This window comes from Ahaetulla prasina, chromosome 2 (assembly GCF_028640845.1).
Source record: "Ahaetulla prasina isolate Xishuangbanna chromosome 2, ASM2864084v1, whole genome shotgun sequence".
Lineage (NCBI taxonomy): Eukaryota > Metazoa > Chordata > Lepidosauria > Squamata > Colubridae > Ahaetulla > Ahaetulla prasina.
The window spans coordinates 18,775,299-18,794,440 of record NC_080540.1 but is presented as its reverse complement, the minus strand read 5'-3'; the positions used below and the strand labels follow the sequence as shown (position 1 = coordinate 18,794,440).

Below are 19,142 nucleotides of genomic sequence, written 5' to 3'. Positions count from 1 at the left end.
ATTACATTACATTACATTACATTAGATTTTTTATTGGCCAAGTGTGATTGGATACACAAGGAGTTTTTCTTGGAGCATATGCTTTCAGTGTACATAAAAGAAAGGCACTGCACATAGCAGGTCCCTTATGAGGTGGATTGGTGTGATAGACAAGGACAACGGCCAACCAGCTGGCTTCAGGCCCAAGGCAGGACTCGAACCCACTGTCTCCTGGGTTTTTAATCCAGCACTTTCACCTCCACTACACTTAAGTAGCTGGCCATTTCTGCTATTATCGTAATTTCCCCTCTCTTTTTAACAGTGGACTTGAGTAGCTGGAAGGAGAAGATTGAGCGGGATGCTGCCGGCGCTGGCCTGCTGCTGGATGACTCTGAGGAAGATGAGGAAGATGACCGAAGTATGACCGTGCTGGTGGAGCATCAGACAGATGTAGCTATGGAGGGCGGTGGAATCTCCCAGGAACTCTACAAAGACGGAATCTTGACAGTCGGCTGCGTAGGTGAGTCAGCCCTCAAAGTCACTCAGCAGGGCAGAGTTTCCGGGTCTACTTTTGAGGAGGAGTCTTGGCGGAATTGCTTCCCAGGTGCCGAAGAAGGACATGAACTACAACAAGTCCAGATTTGCTTACAAAACCAAAGTTAGCGGTGTATTACTGATAGGGTGGCATACATACATTTTGGAAGGATAGGTAGTCCCACTGCTTCTGACTACAGTGGAGCCTGGAATTTTGGTTGTATGTTGTTGCGGTTGTAAGTTGAAGCACCATCTGACCGGGCTTGAAGTTTTGACTGTTTTTATGATGGTCTTAAAACAACTCACCAAAGTTGTTAATTGAATCACATAAGTCAACCATGTGGTCATTAAACAAATCCAGCATATCCAATGGTGTTTTTGCATTTTCTGGCCAGGAAATGGCAAAAAAACATTGCACATCATGTTCATATGAGTGCAGAACACTGTAACCAATCCCAAAGGTGCTTTTTCAGACGCGACTGGACTTCCTTGTTTTTCTTTGAAGACATTTCCCTTCTCATCCAAGAAGCTTCTTCAGCTCTGACTGAAGAATGGAATGGAAGGATTTAGAATCCAGTCAGAGCTGAAGAAGCTTCTTGGATGAGAAGGGAAATGTTTTCAAAGAAAAACAAGAAAGTTCGGTTACCTCTTGAAAAAGCACCTTTGGAACAACCATGACCTGGATGATTAAGCTTCTCCACAGACGCTGTAACCAGTCATAAGTGGAAGCTGGTTGTCGAATACCCAGAATGTGATCACGTGAGGCAGGAATGGTAGTGACAATTATTTTAAGAAAGGGTCGTAAGTAGCTTTTTAAAAGTGTGTCGTAACTTTGAAGGGCAATTGAATGATCTGTTGTAAGTTGAGAATTACCTCCAATGCCTACTGAATTCACAGCGGTTATTTCAAAGTAAACCAATTTTGAATGGCAGCTTAAGGAACTGGCTAAAGTGTTGGGTTCCTTTTGGTGGGATTTTGACTTCAAGTTCTCCCTTGTTCATGGATCTCTTGACTAAAAGTTGCAGCCAGCTTTCTCTGTTGACCTAATTAATTTCATAGAATAGTTACGAGGATAACCACCATGAGCCCCTCAGAAGGAAAGGTGAAATCAGACTCTAGGGTAACAAACCCTCAATTTAACAGACTCCTATTTAGGAGATTTCAGTTATGGTGGACAGAATTTCTGTCTAGACATCCCCCACCTCTGAAATACTGTTAATAGCCATGTTCATGGCACTTAAAGTAGTCCAGACAAGACGCTCAGCAAATATATAAAATAAAAAAGCTACATTTCTTATTTGCTCTGTTTTGCATAATTTGCAGCATTGCATCATGATGCAAATGACATTGATTTACGTCATGGCTTCCAGATGCAAATCAAGCAGGCTGACCCACATTACTATTTTGCATAATTTGTGTCATGACACCGTTCTGCGGATTGATTTGAATTTCATCTTCTCAAATTTAATGGCCATTTGGGATGAATAGGCACTTCTTCCCTGGAATAGTCCATTAAATCCAAGTTTTCTTTAATAACAGCTAAAAATCTGGAATGCAGTACAGCATTATAAATTGCTGATTAGGTATGCTAAATATAGCTACTGTCCTTTGTTCTTGGCTAAGGTTTTGAATGGATGAAAAGGTAACTTGCCAATGGTTTAGTTCAGGAGTCTCCAAACTTGGGGACTTTAAGGTATGTCTAGCTGGGGAATTCTGGGAGTTTGAACAGGGGTGAAATCTACTTATCTTCCCTACCGGTTCAGAAGTGCGCGCGCCATCCTCACATCTGATTTTAGACCCTCTGCGCATGCACAAAGCCATCAAAAACAGGTTACTTCCTGGTTAAAACCAGGAAGTAACTCCGGGCGGGTGGGCGGAGCCTCACGGTGCTGCCGCTACCGGTTCGCCAAACCACCCACTGCTACCTGTTTGCCCGAATCAGAGCGAACCGGTAGCATTTCACCCCTGGAGTTGAAGTCCAGAAGTCTTAAAATTTGGAGACCCCTGGTTTAGTTGGTCTGGTCATGCAGGAATGGGAAAGAGAGAGAAGCTGATTTCTGCTATATCAGTTTGTTATAATAAATAAGCAAGGAAGCTGAGGTAAACTATCTGGCCCAGCGTTTTGTTTTGTGGAAGAACTGGAGGGTCTCCCAAGCAGCAAACCTTTCATGGCAACAGTTTTGATTAACGGTGGAGATGTTGATGATGATAATGAGAGCCATTTTGATTTTGTCCTTCCCTTTCCACCTCCCTACAGGCTTTCCCAACGTGGGCAAGTCCTCCCTCATTAATGGGCTGGTAGGACGCAAAGTTGTGAGCGTCTCCCGCACTCCCGGTCATACTAAGTACTTCCAGACCTACTTCCTTACACCCACAGTCAAGTTGTGCGATTGTCCAGGGCTCATCTTCCCATCTCTTGTTGACAAGAAACAACAGGTAAGAGTTGGAAACGCATAAAAGATTGAACATAGGAAGTTTCCTTATACTGTAAATAGGTGGACTATTTTTCTATTTTTCTGTGCAGTAGGACCTCTCTAGTTTCTCTAGAAAGGAGGTTCTCCAACCAAACCTTGAGCTGAATTTACTTCCAACTCATGCTGCAAAATGCAAGATAGTGAGAATTTTAAGTGATTTTTCCCAGGGTTTCTTCACATTCTTCTTCTTGTTGTGCCATATCCGTCATCGGACGTTGGCGATCATGTTGGCAATCCTATTTTTATCAACAGCCACACGAAAAAGTGCTGCTGAGTTTTGACCGAACCAGTCCCTTAGATTTTGAAGCCATGATGTTCTTCTTCTGCCTGGACCTTGTTTGCTTTCAATCTTTCCCTGGAGGATTAAATGAGGAATGGTATATTTTTCCAGATGTGGCATCACATGTCCAAAATATTCTAACTTTAGCTTTTTAATGGTTTTGATGCCTTCCCAGGCAGCTTATCATCACTTCATTTCTGATTTTGTCAACCCAACTTATACATAACAGCCGTCTGTAAATCCACACTTCAAGTGTTTCTAGTCTGTTCAAGTGGCTTTCTGTCAGAGACCAACTCTCTATTCCATAGAGGAGGATAGAAAAGATGTAACATCTGACAAGCCTGATTTTCAATCATAGGCTTATGTCGTGACTGCAGAAGACCTTTTTCATTTTGAAGAATGCTGTTCGAGCTTCCTCTTACCCTTGTCTTTACTTCAGTGGTCATGTCCCAGCTTTCTTCACATGCAGGTATTATAACTGTGAGTTCATACATCCTTCGATCATTCAGCCAATTCTGGTAGAGAGCATTGCTGACTGATCTTATCTCTGGTCCAACTGTGGAAAAGTCAGTTTTGATGCCAGAAAAGAGGCGTTGACATTTGCAGAGGCACAAACAGAAGTTTAACAGATTAATAGAGTTGGAAGGGACCTTGTAGGTTGTCTAGTCCAAACCCCTGCCCAAGCAGGAGACCCTACACCATTCCTGACAGATGGCAGTTCAATCTCTTCTTGAAAGCTTCCAGTGATGGAGCTCCCACAACCTCTGAAGGCAAAGCTGTTCCACTGATTAATTGTTCTTATCGTTAGGAAATTTCTTCTTAGTTCTAGGTTGATTCTCTCCTTGATTAGTTTCAATCTATTGCTTCTTGTCCTGCCTTCAAATGCTTTGGAGACTAGATTGACACCCTCTTATTTGTGTCAGCCCCTCAAATATTGGAACACTGCTATCATATCACCCCTAGTCCTTCTTTTCATTAAACTAGACACATCCAATTCCTGCAACTGTTCATTGCATGTTTTAGCCTCCAGCCCCCTAATCATCTTCGTTGCTGTTCTCTTGTTGCTCTCTTTGTAGAGTCTCAACATCCTTTTTTATATCGTGATGACCGAAACTGGATGCAATATTTCAAGGCATTGGTTGATTGGTCTTACTATCAGAAAATTTCTCCTTATTTCCAGGTTGAATCTCTCCTTGTTCAGTTTCCATCCATTATTCCTTGTCTGGCCTTTGGGTGCTTTGGAAAATAGGTTGATCCCTTCCTGTCTCTGGCAGCCCCTCAAATATCGGAACACTGCTATCATGTCTCCTCTAGTCCTTCTCTTCACTAGACTAGCCATGCCCAGTTCCTGCAACCATTCATCATATGTTTTAACCTCCAGTCCCCTAATCATCCTGGTTGCTCTGCTCTGCACTTTTTCTAGAGTCTCAACATCTTTTCTATAGTGTTGTGACCAAAACTGAATGCAGTACTCTAGGTGTGGTCTTATCACTTATCTGCAATTATGTCAAGTCGCCATGTCTTTTTTCAGGCTTGTCCCGCTCCCCTCTACCTTCAACTCTTTAAAGGCATGACTGCAGCAACAAATTTGCAGATGGTTGCTTTGCTGATATTTTTTCGAGCTTTGAAGCACTTTTCTTGAATTGCCACTGAAGGGCTGCATAGCCCTAGTTTGCTAACTGGAAAGTTTGCTTGCGATTCCAATGCTAGTGTAGCGTTTGATGAAAAACACAATTGAAGGCAATTTCATTTGTTTATTTGTATCCCGCCTTTATTATTTTTACAAATGTCTTAAGGCGGTGAACATATTTAATGCACCTTCCTCCTCCTATTTTCCCCACAACAACAACAACCCTGTGAGGTGAATTGGCCTGAGAGAGAGAGAGCAACTCTGTGCTTCTCTTAACTCCTTGGCTGAGAACTAAGGAAAAATAATTGAGAGGATGTTAAAACTGAAAAAGCCCATTTATATTGTTGATACCTCTAGATCTGAGTGATGGACATACCGTACTTTTCAGAGTATAAGACACACTTTCCCCCCCCTCCAAAAGGGGGTGGAAGTGTTGGTGCGTCTTATACACCGAATACAGCCATTTTTGGCCTCCTGAAACCCCACCCCACACAAGCCGTTTTCACCAAAAACAGGCCCTTTTTTCACAAAAACGTGATGCGCAGAGGGTTTGGGAGGCCTGCAGACTGGGGAGGGCAAGAACTATTTTTTTTTTTTGTTTACATTTATACCCCGCCCTTCTCCGAAGACTCAGGGCGGCTTACAGTGTATAAGGCACTTGTTTTCTTGTTTGCCTCTTCAAAATCTCGGTGCGTCTTATACGCCAGTGCGTCTTATAGTCCAAAAAATACTGTATGTGTGTGAATCAACTGGAAAGAGCTTAAAAGACAGTTGGGAGATCTCAAGTACCAATGCAAGTCTCTTATCAATGTCCCTTTCAGCCCATGAAGGCTCATGTAAGGCCACTTCAATATATTTCTACCAAGACAGATTAGGAAGCATGCAGAGAGATTTATGATGGAAAAACATCATGCTCTGTTTTATGATGATGATTAGAGAAGAATGTCCCTTCCCTTGTTAAAAATCAATAGTCTACCCACCAGGCTGCACTGCTGGGGCAGGGAATGTTTCATGGCTGCAGAAAAGGAGACACCCAGATGGTCTTCGGTGAGAGTACCACAAACCTGGATCTCCTGTGCTGGAGCATCTGCTAAGAAAATGAAAAACGTTGATTTCAGTCTGATTTTTTCATTTTCTTAGCAGATGCTCCAGCACAGGAGATCCAAGTTTGTGATACTCTGACCAAAGAGCCTCCGGGCGCCTCATCTTCTGCAGCCATGAAACATTCCCAGCCCCAGCAGTGCAGCCTGGTGGGCAGAGTACTAATTTTTAACAAGGGAAGCGACCGACGTTCTTCTCTAATCATCATCATAGAACAGAGTGTGACGTTTCCCCATCATCATCATCTCCCTGCATGCTTCCTAATCAGGCTCGAAGGAGAGATTTTAAAAACGAAACTTTGATTTTGGGTTTTGTTTACTGATTAGATTCATTTGTCGTTATCGAAATGGACAGTTTATTATGGAAAAGTAAAAAAAAGTTTGAGGTTTGAGGTTCATGGTTTATTATTCAACCGTAGCGGAGGGAGTCGGAAGTCAACGCTTTTCCTTTCCTTTTCTCCCTCCTCCCCCACCCCCCCATGGGATCCTACTATTTTCTTTTGTATTTTTGTATTTTATTCTATAATGTTATAAAGACGAGGGGGGAAAAAATAGCTCGAAGGAGAGGTTTTGTTTCTGAGCTTCTATTATGCAACTCAAGGGTGTTAGTTGGAAGAGACATTGATGACTCAATGTTGCTCTAAGCCAGAGTTTCTCAATTGTGACAACTTGAAGAGGTGTGGACTTCAACTCCCAGAATTCCCCAGCCAGCTGTGCTGGCTGGGGAATTCTGGGAATTGAAGTCCATACCTCTTCAAGTTGTCACAATTGAGAAACACTGCTGTAAGCTGAGAGATGAATCTTGTGCTGCAGGAGATGATGTTTTGAGCTGGGCTTGTGTCTTTTCTAAAAACAAAAAAAAAATACCACAAAAAAAAATACCCTCCTTCCTTTTCTCCATTTTTTGTTTTTAAAGTCTGCCAACACCTGCAAAGCAAGGGTGAAATGTAAAATTTGTTACTAACCGGTTCTGTGGGCGTGGCTTGATGGTGGTGGGGTAATGTGACTGGAGGGGCGTGGCCAACTTTTTTTTTTTTTTTTTTTACTTTTAAAAGCATTTTTTCTACAACCTCTTCGGCCGAAAAGGTTGTTAAACAATGCTTTTAAAAGGCTCCTCTGACAATCCCAGCTGAGTTGCCTCATCGTCAGAGGCTTTTCTTTTCTTTCAAAAGCATTTTTTTTGCCTTTAAAAGAAAAAAAAAGCTGACGATCAGGCAACTCAGCTGGGATCATCAGAGGAGCCCTTTAAAAGAATTTTTTCTACAACCTCTTCAGCCAAAGAGATTTTGAAAGCCTCTAACAATCCCAGCTGAACCACGCGATCATCAGAGGCTTTTTTTTTACTTTTAAAAGCATTTTTTCGGCTGAAGAAAAAATGCTTTTAAAAGTAAAAAAAACAACAACCTCTGATGATGTTGTGGTGGCTCAGGCTGTAAGAAGCCTGTTATTAAAACACAGCAGCCTGCAATTACTGCAGGTTCAAGCCCCACCAGGCCCAAGGTTGACTCAGCCTTCCATCCTTTATAAGGTAGGTAAAATGAGGACCCAGATTGTTGGGGGGGCAATAAGTTGACTTTGTAAATATACAAATAGAATGAGACTATTGCCTTACACACTGTAAGCCGCCCTGAGTCTTTGGAGAAGGGCGGGATATAAATGTAAATTAAAAAAAAAATGATTGTGCAGCTCAGCTCGGCATTGGGGGGGGGGGGCAGGGATTTTTGCTACTGGTTCTCTGAACCACCCACCGCCATTGCTACCGTTTCCTCCCTCATTGTGTCGGCAGATAACCGCCCGGCCGCCCTGTTTGGGGTGACCCGCTCTCTCCTTCAACAGGAGGTGCGGGAGGACCCATTACAAGGGCGTGCCGAGGAGTTTAATGGTTATCTATACGATAAAATCGTTCAGCTTCAGGATGGGTTGGATCAAAATTGGGTAGATCCAGGCGAGAGGTCAGAGACTCGTCTTGTTGAGACTGTTTGGGATGGTTTTGACCCTGTGACTCCTGAGGACATGGACAGGTTGTTGGGGAGGTTGAATGCCACCACACGTTTACTGGACCCGTGCCCCTCCTGGTTGGTACTGGCCACGCAGGAGGTGACACGAGGCTGGCTCCGGGGGATTATAAATGCTTCTTTGTTGGAGGGGTTTTTTCCTGCTGCCTTGAAAGAGGCGGTGGTAAGACCCCTCCTCAAGAAGCCTTCCCTGGACCCAGCTGTTTTAGGAAACTATCGTCCGGTCTCCAACCTTCACTTTGTGGCGAAGGTTGTAGAGAGTGTGGTGGCACGTCAATTACCCCAATATCTGGATGAAACTGTCTATCTAGACCCGTTCCAGTCCGGCTTTCGACCCGGATACAGTACGGAGACGGCTTTGGTCGCGTTGGTTGATGATCTCTGGAGGGCCAGGGACAGGGGTTATTCCTCTGCCCTGGTCCTATTAGACCTCTCAGCGGCTTTCGATACCATCGACCATGGTATCCTGCTGCACCGGCTGGGGAGTTTGGGAGTGGGAGGCACCGTTTATCGGTGGTTCTCCTCCTATCTCTCTGACCGGTCGCAGACGGTGTTGGCAGGGGGGCAGAGATCGACCCCGAGGCGCCTCACGTGTGGGGTGCCACAGAGGGTCGATTCTCTCGCCTCTCCTGTTCAACATCTATATGAAGCTGCTGGGTGAGATCATCAGTGGTTTTGGGGTGAGGTACCAACTGTACGCTGATGATACGCAGCTGTACTTTTCCACCCCAGGCCACCCCAACGAAGCTATCGAAGTACTGTCCCCGTGTCTAGAAGCCGTACGGGTCTGGATGGGGAGAAACAGGCTCAAGCTTAATCCCTCCAAGACGGAGTGGCTGTGGATGCCGACACCCCGGTACAGTCAGCTGCAGCCGCGGCTGACTGTTGGGGGCGAGTCATGGCCCCGATGGAAAGGGTACGCAACTTGGGCGTTCTCCTGGATGAACGGCTGTCTTTTGAAGATCACTTGACGACCGTCTCCAGGAGAGCTTTTTATCAGGTCCGCCTGGTTCGGCAGTTGCGCCCCTTCCTTGACCGGGATGCCCTATGCACGGTCACTCATGCTCTTGTTACCTCTCGCTTGGATTACTGCAATGCTCTCTACATGGGGCTCCCCTTGAAGAGCACCCGGAGGCTCCAGTTAGTCCAGAATGCAGCTGCGCGGGTGATAGAGGGAGCGGTTCGGAGCTCCCATGTAACACCCATCCTGCGCAGACTGCACTGGCTGCCTGTTGTCTTCTGGGTGCGCTTCAAGGTATTGGTTACCACCTTTAAAGCGCTCCATGGCTTAGGACTGGGATACTTACGGGACCGTCTACTGCCATCTTGTACCTCCCATCGACCTGTGCGTTCTCACAGAGAGGGACTCCTTAGGGTGCCGTCAGCCGAGCAATGTCGACTGGCGGCCCCCAGGGGAAGGGCCTTCTCTGTGGGGGCTCCTACCCTGTGGAACGAACTTCCCCCTGGCCTTCGACAACTACCAGACCTTCGGACCTTTCGCCGCGAACTTAGACTTATCTATTCCGTCTCGCAGGACTGGCTTGAATTTTAATTTTTTAGTTGATTTTATGGGTTTTAATATTTATTAATTTTATAGGGTTTGATTGTATTTTAAAATTGGGCCAAATTTAATAAGTTTTTTAATGCCTGTTTTTAGTATTGTATGTGTTTCTATTGTATTTTATCTTGGCTGTAAACCGCCCTGAGTCCTTCGGGAGAAGGGTGGTATACAAATTAAAATATTATTATTATTATTATTATTATTATTATTATTATTATTATTATTATTATTATTATTATTATTATTATTATTATTATTATTATTACCGGATTGGGCGATCCAGTCCGACCGGGAGCATTTTAACCCTGCTGCAGAGTAAATCCAATAGCAGCCCCTGGGAAGCAGTAAATCCGTGATGGTGAACCTATGGCAGGTGCGCCTAAAGTGGCACATGATGCCATGTTGCCTGGCATGTGGGGCCTTGCCTGTTTGTCTCCTGGGTTTCTGGCGCGCATGTGCGCGTGACAGTCAGCTGTCCGTGCACGCGGCAGTGCCGAAAACCGGCCTGCGCATGCGTACCAGCCACCTGATCGTTGGGCACGCATGCAGGCTAGAACCCGGAAGTTTGGCTTTTCCGGAGCGCGATCCCTTCGCGCGCGGCAGTGCCGAAAATCAGCCTGCACATGCGCACCAGCCAGCTGATCATCGGATGCGCACTCACGCTAGAACCCAGAAGTTCGGCTTTTCCGGAGTGCTGCCCTGACGAGGGCACAGGTGCGCAGCATTTGTTCGCCATCACTGCAATAAGCTCTCCTTATTTTTGTTCAATTTTCAGATATTGGCTGGTATCTACCCTATTTCCCAGATCCAGGAACCCTATACTCCTGTGGGGTACTTGGCTAGCCGGATTCCGGTGCAGGCCTTGCTCAAGCTGCGGCATCCAGACGCCGAACACGGCAAACCTGAACCTCCTTGGTGTGCCTGGGATGTATGTGAAGGTAACAGTGCTGAAGCAGCAACTTGTCCAGCTGAGTTTCGATGTTCAACGTGGCTCTAAACCCTCCTATCCTCTTCTCTGTCTTTTCAGCCTGGGCTGAGAAACGAGGTTACAAGACAGCCAAAGGAGCCCGGAATGATGTTTACCGAGCAGCCAACAGTCTTCTACGCCTCGCAGTCGACGGGCGACTCTGTATCTGTATGCGACCTCCAGGCTACACATCACAGAAAGGTCTCTGACAAGAAATCTCTTTTTTCTTTTCATGTTTTATTTGTTTTATTTATAATACTTTTCATCGCCATTGAACAGTGCGTGAACTGGGTACAATTCTTTAAAAATTCATAGTTTGCATATTTGTAGTATCGTTATAATGACATTCATAATATAACTATTTATCAATACAATTTACAATAGTACATAACATTGTCATAAACTTCTCTCCATAGTAACATTTTCTTTTCTTATATCTCCTCCTTCCTAACTTCTGTTTCTATTCTCTAGCCATTGATAAGATACCTCCCACGTCAGAAAATATTCAGTATCTTCTCTGTCCTTAATGATAAACGTTAATCTGTCCATTTCTGCCTATTCCATTATATTCTGAATTACTATCTCGCCTGACGGGATCTCCTCACTCTTCCACTGCTGCGCAAATTGTCGTGTCCTACTCCTCCGCTGACGGCCGGGTCAGGGAAATCCGAATCAGGCGTGCCTCTGCAGCTCTGCCAAAGTCCTAGCAAAGTCTTCAGGGCAGGCAGGAGATCAGAAAGTGACTTCAGCAAGATATGTTTAGACTTTGCCTGACTCAGAGAATGCCAGAAAGCAGATCCTTTATATAGGCCATGGGGTGTGGCTCCATGACTCAGCACTTATCCAGGCCTGCCCCTCCCTTCCTTCTATTGCCTCCGCCTATCAAGTCTTCTGACGCGAGGGTCACTCCAGTCGGCAGCTGTTGGCAATAGACCTCCCTCAGGCTCACATGCTGTGGAGGAGGGGGAGGGGTCTAGTTGCTCCGTTTGCCTGGACATGGAGCCAGAGCTGGGGGCTGGAGATATTTCCTCCTCTTCAGCCTGTCTGGGCATGGAGCCAGGGCTGGGGCCGGGAGGCATACTAGGACATTCTTCAGCGTTTGGAAGCAGATAAGCAGGCCCCGGCTATGGTGAGATTGGGCGAGACACAACACAAATACAATCCTAGCCACAGTCAGTACATGTAAAATCAAATAGGTAGTCTTTTTATCATATTTTTCCAGTAGGATGCTCAACAAAAATGTCTCTGGTCTCAGTTCAATATGCTGCTTTGTCATTTTTTTCCAACCAGGTATGTATTTTGGACCAGTGTGTTTTAGTTTTGGGACGAGTCCACCATATGTGGTAGTATGAGCCCAGTGTTTGGTTACATTTCCAGCGTTTTGCTGATCTGTCTTTACACATTTTAGCCAACCTTGCCAGTGCAAAGTGACATCTGTAAAACTTTTTATACAGATTTTCCTTATAAGCGGTTGACATTTTGGTTTTTACATTCCTATCCCATCGACAAGAAGCCTCTTTAGCAGTTTCTCCATCACTTCCAAATGGGAGCAGGGATCTCTTGCTTTTCTCAATGCCGGTAGTCCTCAATTTACAGCCACAGTTGATCCCAAAATATCCATTGCTAAGCACAAGGGTGGTTGTCGAGTGAGTTTTGCCCCATTTTATGACCTTTCTTGCCACAGTTGTTAAGTGAATCATGTGGTTGTTAAAACAAATCTGGCTTCCCGCATTGACTTTGCTTGTCAAAAGCCAGCTGGGAAGGTTGCAAAAGAGGATCACATGACCCTGGGACAATGTCATAAATATATGCCAGTTGCCAAGCACCTGAATTTTTATTTATTTGATTTATTTATTTAATCAATTTTTATACCGCCCTTCTCCCGAAGGACTCAGGGCGGTTTACTATGAGGATGCTGCAGCAGTTGTAAGCGTGAAAACTGATTATAAGTCATATTTTTTTAAGTGTCGTGATCACGGTTGAACAGTCATGAAAAGAATGGTTGTAAGTCAAGGACTACCTATACTGGTATTGATTTCATGTCTTTTAAAAATCCATTATTTCATGTCCGTTAAAAGTTGAAGTCGTATCCAACCCATCATGACCCCATGGACAATGTTCCTCCAGGCCTTCCTGTCCTCTACCATCCCCTGGAGAACATTTAAGCTCACGCCGACTGCTTCAGTGACTCCATCCATCCACCTCATTCTCTGTCGTCCCCTTCTTCTTTTGCCCTCAGTCTTTCCCAGCATTAGGCTCTTCTCCACTGAGTCCTTCCTTCTCATTAGGTGGTCAAAGTATTTGAGTTTGATCTTCAGAATCTGGCCTTCTAAAGAGAAGTCAGGGTTGATCTCCGCTAGAACTGACCGTTTGGATCACCTTGCAGTCCAAGGGACATACAGGAGTCTTCTCCAGCACCACAGTTCAAAGGCCTCAATTTTTTGGCGCTCAGCCTTTCTTACGGTCCAACTTTCACAACCATACATTACAACTGGGAAAACCATAGCCTTGACTATGCGCACTTTTGTTGGCAGGGTGATGTCTCTGCTTTTTAGTATGCTGTCTAACTTTGCCATTGTCGTGTCCCACTCCTCCGCTGACGGCCGGGTCAGGGAAGTCCGTATCAAGCGTGCCTCTGCAGCTCTGCCAAAGTCCTATCAGAGTTCTCAAGGCAGGCAGGAGACCAGGAACTGACTTCAGCAATCCAAGTTAGACTTTGCCTGACTCAGAGAATGCCAGAAAGCAGATCCTTTATATAGGCCATGGGGTGTGGCTCCATGACTCAGCACTTATCCAGGCCTGCCCCTCCCTTCCTTTTGGTGACGTCGCCTCTCCATTCTCCGGAAGTGTGGGTCTATCCATTGCATCGTTTTGTCTCCAGCTGTTGGTAATCTCAGCTCGTGGCTGGCTTCAGGCGCACATGCTATCCGAGGGAGGTTTGTTTGTTCGGCCTGTCCGGGCATGGTGCCAGGGCTGGGGGCTGGAGGCATGCCAGGACATTCTTCATGGAGGCATGCCAGGACTATCAGCATCTGGCAGGAGATAAGAGGGGCCCGGCTGCGGCGGGGGGAGTGGGCGAGACACAACAGCCATAGTATGAACAGCATAATGCTTAGCTGCCAAATGTGAAGGAGATCCATGCAAGCAGTGGGAATAGCTTCCATGGAATTCCTTCATATATATTTTCTGGATGTTGACCCCTGTGTAGGGGTGGTCATGATTTGAGCCGTGCTAGCAAAATCTCAAAAATGAATATTGATAGTGAGTATAAAGTGGAATTTGTGTTCAGAGGCACCATCATCCTGTCCGGTTTTATTTATAATATACTATCATATTTGCCTTCATTATTCAATGTGTACCCCAACTTCTGGACTATGTTCAAGGCGGCACTACAGCAACAGGGACTGAGCAGTGGCTCAGTGGCTAAGACTCTGAGCTTGTCGATCAAAAGGTCAGCAGTTCAGCGGTTCGAATCCCTAGTGCCGCATAACAGGATAAGCTCCCGTTACTTGTCCCAGCTTCTGCAGTTCGAAAACATGTAAAAAATGCAAGTAGAAAAATAGGGACCATCTTTGGTGGGAAGGTAAACAGCATTCCGTGTGCCTTTGGCGTTTAGTCATGTCAGCCACATGACCACAAAGATGTCTTCGGACAGTGCTGGTTCTTCGGGTTTCAAACGGAGATGAGCACCGCCCCCTAGAGTCGGGAACGACTAGCACGTATGTGCGAGGGGAACCTTTAGCTTTTATAACTACTGCAATGAAAACCAAAATTAGAATCAGCTTTCGAAACAATGAACCATTAAACGCTTGGCAAAAGAGATGTCATTTCGACATGTCTTCCTACGTGCTGGGACTATCAGAAGCATATCATGCAGAATGATTTCTGCACAGTATTAGCATAGATATTTATGCTAACTTTCTACTAAATGCTAATTTTCCGGCCTTTTTCTGCAGCAGAAAGTCTCTCTCTTACAAGCTCTTTACTCCATAGAGAACTCCAGAAGACTGCTTTACTGAAGTGATCAGGGGTTTGCTAGGAATAGTGGCTTAGGCTAGAGAGAAGTTGGCCTAAGACTGTCCCCAGCGATGGATGCTTTGTTTTCTCACCGCTCCATGTTTTTGTTCCCTCTGCAGGCATGTGGGACCATCACCCCGAAACGGCTGAGATTGCCGCTTTGCAGGAAGCTCACCGCCAAGAAGACAAGCAAGGCTCTGCGGAGGAAAACGAATGGGAGGAAGAAGAGGAGGACGAAATCTCCAGCTCGGGAGAGGAGGAGGACGAAGAGAAAGACCGGGATGCCGATGAAGAAGGCGAAGAGGAGGAGGAACCCCTCTCAGCCCCCAAGAGCGGGCCCAGCCAGTCCGCCCCTCCCAGAAAGGGAAAGCTACCCACTCAGAACTTGTTTGCTTTGCTTGGGGAAGATGAATGTTAGTAGCTTCCCCTTTTGGACTAAGGGACGGGCGATAGATTTGCCCAGCCCAACCCAGCCGCCTTCCCCGTTGTGCATTCCCCAGCTCCGGAGCTGCCGCTGTATATCAATAAAGGTGATGTTTATTTCCTGGCCCACCTTTGTGGCTGTGGAGAGATGAATTAGGAACACAGGAGGATCCGTAGCCTGTTTGCTCTGAACTCTTGTAATAGCTGTTGGCTGGGAGATGCTGGGACGTCTGCAATACCAGTAGCATTCATACCGCTTCACAGTGCTTTAGGGCCCTCCCTAAGTGGTTTACAGAGTCAGCAAATTGCGCCCCAACCATCTGGGTCCTTATTTTACTGACTTCGGAAGGATGAAAGGCTGAGTCAACCTTGAATGGGTCAGGATCGAACTTCTGGCAGTCAGCAAAATTAGCCTGCAATACTGCATTCTAACCACCGCCCCACCATGGCTACAAGCAGAACAGCGAGTTGTTGCCTATCACTTGGACAGGTTGACCACTGTTGGAGATTGTGGAATCATTCTCAAAAATGTACAGGTCGTCCTCGACTTACAGCAGTTCATTTAGTGACCATTCAAAGTTGCAACGGCACTGAAAAAAGAGACCTATGACTGTTTTTCACACATATGACCATTCAGCATACCCCAGGGTCATGCAATCAAAATTCAGATGCTTGGCAGCTGGTTCATATTTTTGACAGTTGCAGTGTCTCGGGGTCATGTGATTACCATATTTTTCCGACTATAAGATGCACCTAAATTTAGAAGAGAAAAACAACAATGGTTTTGGCCTACCATTTTTCAGGCCTTTTTTTGGCCCTTTTCCAGTCTTTTTTTTTTTTTTTTGCCTGTTTCCGGGCCTTTTTTCGGCCCATTTGTGAGGCTTTTTTTGGCCCGTTTTCAAGACTTTTTTTGTCCTGTTCTCGAAGCTTTTTGTGGCCCGTTTTCAGGGCTTTTTTTGCCCATTTTTGAAGGTTTTGGGGGCCCATTTTGGTGGCTTTTTTCGGCCTGTTTTTTCCAAAAAAGTGATCTCAAAAAGCCTTGAAAACAAGTTGAAAAAAAGTCTCGAAAATGGGCCGAAAAATGCCTTGAATACAGGCCGAAAAAAGCCTAAAAATGGGGCAAAAATGGCCTGAAAAAAGGCCGAGAAAAGGCCCAAAAACAGGGCACGCAGAGGCCAAAAAAATGGCTGGCGAGTGGGCAGGCTTCGGCAATATTTGGTCTATAAGACACACAGACATTTTTGCCCCCTTTTTGGAGACAAAAAAGTGCATCTTATAGTCTGAAAAATACAGTACTTTCTGTGACTTTCTGACAAGCAAAGTCAATGGGGAATCCACATTCATTTAACAACCGTGTTAGTAACTTAACTGAAGTGATTCACTTAACAGCTGTGGCTAGAAAGGTCATAAAATGGGGCAGAACTCAGCAAGTGTCTCACTTAGCAACAGAAATTTTGGGCTCAATTGTGGTCGTAAGTCGAGGACTACCTGTACATCCTTTTGTAGTCCAACCAGGATCATCTGCACATTCAGCAAAAATAGCCCCAAGCTCCAGGAAATAGCAAGCTTTGCAAAAGTACAACTGTCTTCAGGTTTAAAAAATATATTGGAGAGAAGGAATTTTTATAATTCATATTACCCAAAATATTCCCGTGAAAATGAAGTATGCTCTTCGTAGGGATAGTCCTCGACTTAACGACCACAATTAACAATGGTGACCACAATGGTGAAGTGAGACAGTTATTAAGTGAGTTTTGCCCCATTTTATGTGACCTTTCTTACCACAGTTGTTAAGTTAATAATGCAGTTGTTAAGGGAATCTGGCTTCCCTATTGACTTTGCTTGTCAGAAGGTGGCCAAAAGGGATCACATGACCTTGGGACACAGTATGACCCAGGTGCCAAGCCTCTGAATTTTGATCATGTGATCATGAGGATGTAACACTGTTAAATGTGAAAAAACAGTAATAAGCCACTGTTTCAGGACCATTGTAAGTTTTTATGATCCCTAAATGAACTGTGGTAAGTCGAGAACTACCTGTTCTAGCTTCACCAAGTGTGGCAGGAAAGAGAGGTGGGGTGGAATAGAATAGAATAGATTAGACATGATTGGTTGGCATTCAGACTGAAATGTTCATCCCACCTGTAAGCGTGCTGCTTCAGATTTAACAAAATAACAGAATTGAACGGGACCTCGGAGGTCTTCTAGTCCAACCCCCTGCTCAAGCAGGAGACCCTATAACAGCGATCTCCAAACTTGGCAACTTTAAGACTTGTGGACTTCAACTCCCAGAATTCGGCTGAGGAACTCCGGGAGTTGAAGTCCACAAGTCTTAAAGTTGCCAAGGTTGGAGACCCCTGCCCTGTATCATGCGCACCAGAAACCCGGAAGACAAACAGGCAAGGCCATGCGTGCCTGGCAACATGGCTTTGCATGCCACTTTGGGCACATATGCCATAGGTTCGCCATCACGGCCATATACCATTCCAGACAAGCAGCTGTCCAGTCCCTTCAGTGTCCAGTCCCTTCAGTGATGGATTCAGCTGTCCAGTCCCTTCAGTGATGGAGCACCCACAACCTCTGGTGGCAAGACGTTCCACTGGTGAATTGTTCTCACTGTCAGAAAATTTCTCCTTAGTTTTAGGCTAGTTCTCTCCTTGATTAGCTTCCATCCATTGCTTCTTGTCTGCTTTCAGATGCTTTGGACAATAGGTTGACCTCTTCTTTGTGGCGCCCCCTTAGATATTGGAACACCGCTATCATGTCACTCCTAGACTTTTTCACTAGACTATACATACCAATTCCTTCCCAATTGAAATAAATTTGGAATTCCAAATTCCAAATCTAGTGAGAATACCCAATTTCACTTACATTATTTTCCATGGCAGTTACTTTATTTAATATAGCATATCCATGGTTCAGTTTATGGAAAAGAGATTAGTCTGGTGGTTACTGCCATATAATCTGACTTTATATCTCAAATTTAGTGCAAGCTATATGCATAAAAGTTTCCATCCCAAATGATGGTATTTGGTTGCCAAATGAAGCTAAAGGAATGAAGGCATTACTTAGTGTGATCTTAGGCCAGAAGACTAAAATGCAAAACCAAGATAAAACCAGATTACGGGTCAAATGGCATTAATGCTGTGTTCTTAGATTTTTTAAAAAAAATCTATTTGTGTGAATCAATTTTCAGCAGGCCTGACTCTTGAGTGAGTTACAAGAATGTGAAATGGAGTTAAGTCCTTCATCACCCCAAGTTAAAACAAAAGTGATAACAGATCATTATCTTTCTTATACCTGTTGCTAACCATTCTCAGATGAAATGCTTGTAACCAAGTGAATTTTCCAAAGGTTGAATTTTCTCATTTGAACTGTCTTGACAACGATTGCCAGGTAAATAATTCATTACTATTTCTTTTGTCTTCTGCCTTGCCTGGATAGAGGGCAGAGCAGAGATGGTATTCAGCAGGTTCCGACCAGTTCTGGAGAACTGGTAGCGGAAATTTTGAGTAGAACCGGAGAACCGGTAAATACCACCTCTGCCTGCCCCCCCCCCCATCTATTTTCTGCCTCCCGAGTCCCAGCTGATCGGGAGGAAATGGGGTTTTGCAGTGCCTTCCCCTGGAGTGGGGTGGGAATGGATATTTTACAGTATCCTTCCCCTGCCATACCCACCAAGCCATGCCACGTCCACAGAACTGGTAGTAAACAAATTTGAATCCCACCACAGGGGCAGAGGTCTTCTAAACTCAGCGCTAGCCTAATTACTGCAAAAACTTCACGTTACCCTTTTCAAAATCTATACATTGTTATCTATAGGTAAAGGTAAAGGTTCCACTCACACGTAAGTGCTATTCGCTCCCAACTCTAGGGCAGGGGTCTCCAACCTTGGCCACTTTAAGCCAGACGGACTTCAACTCCCAGATTCCCCAGCCAGCAAAGCTGGCTGAGGAACTCTGGGAGTTGAAGTCCACAAGTCTTAAAAGTTGCCAAGGTTGGAGACCCCTGCCCTGTATCATGCGCACCAGAAACCTGGAAGACAAACAGGCAAGGCCATGCGTGCCTGGCAAGATGGCTTTGCATGCCACTTTGGGCACATGTGCCATAGGTTCATCACGGCCATATACCATTCCAGACAAGCAGCTGTCCAGTCCCTTCA

General features: G+C 45.2%; 1 protein-coding gene across 2 annotated transcripts in view; it reads left to right on the top strand.

The window, feature by feature from the left end:
- GNL1 (G protein nucleolar 1 (putative)) overlaps positions 1–15,105 on the top strand; it is a 43,958-nt gene extending 28,853 nt beyond the window's left edge. For both annotated transcript variants that reach the window (XM_058168242.1, XM_058168241.1), the window contains 5 exons: positions 302–499; positions 2,771–2,949; positions 10,349–10,511; positions 10,601–10,741; positions 14,677–15,105. In XM_058168242.1, coding sequence (XP_058024225.1) covers positions 302–499; positions 2,771–2,949; positions 10,349–10,511; positions 10,601–10,741; positions 14,677–14,975 — 980 coding nt within the window. In that variant the 3' untranslated portion in view covers positions 14,976–15,105. The remainder of the gene's footprint in view (positions 1–301; positions 500–2,770; positions 2,950–10,348; positions 10,512–10,600; positions 10,742–14,676) is intronic.
- The last annotated feature ends 4,037 nt before the right edge of the window (positions 15,106–19,142 follow it).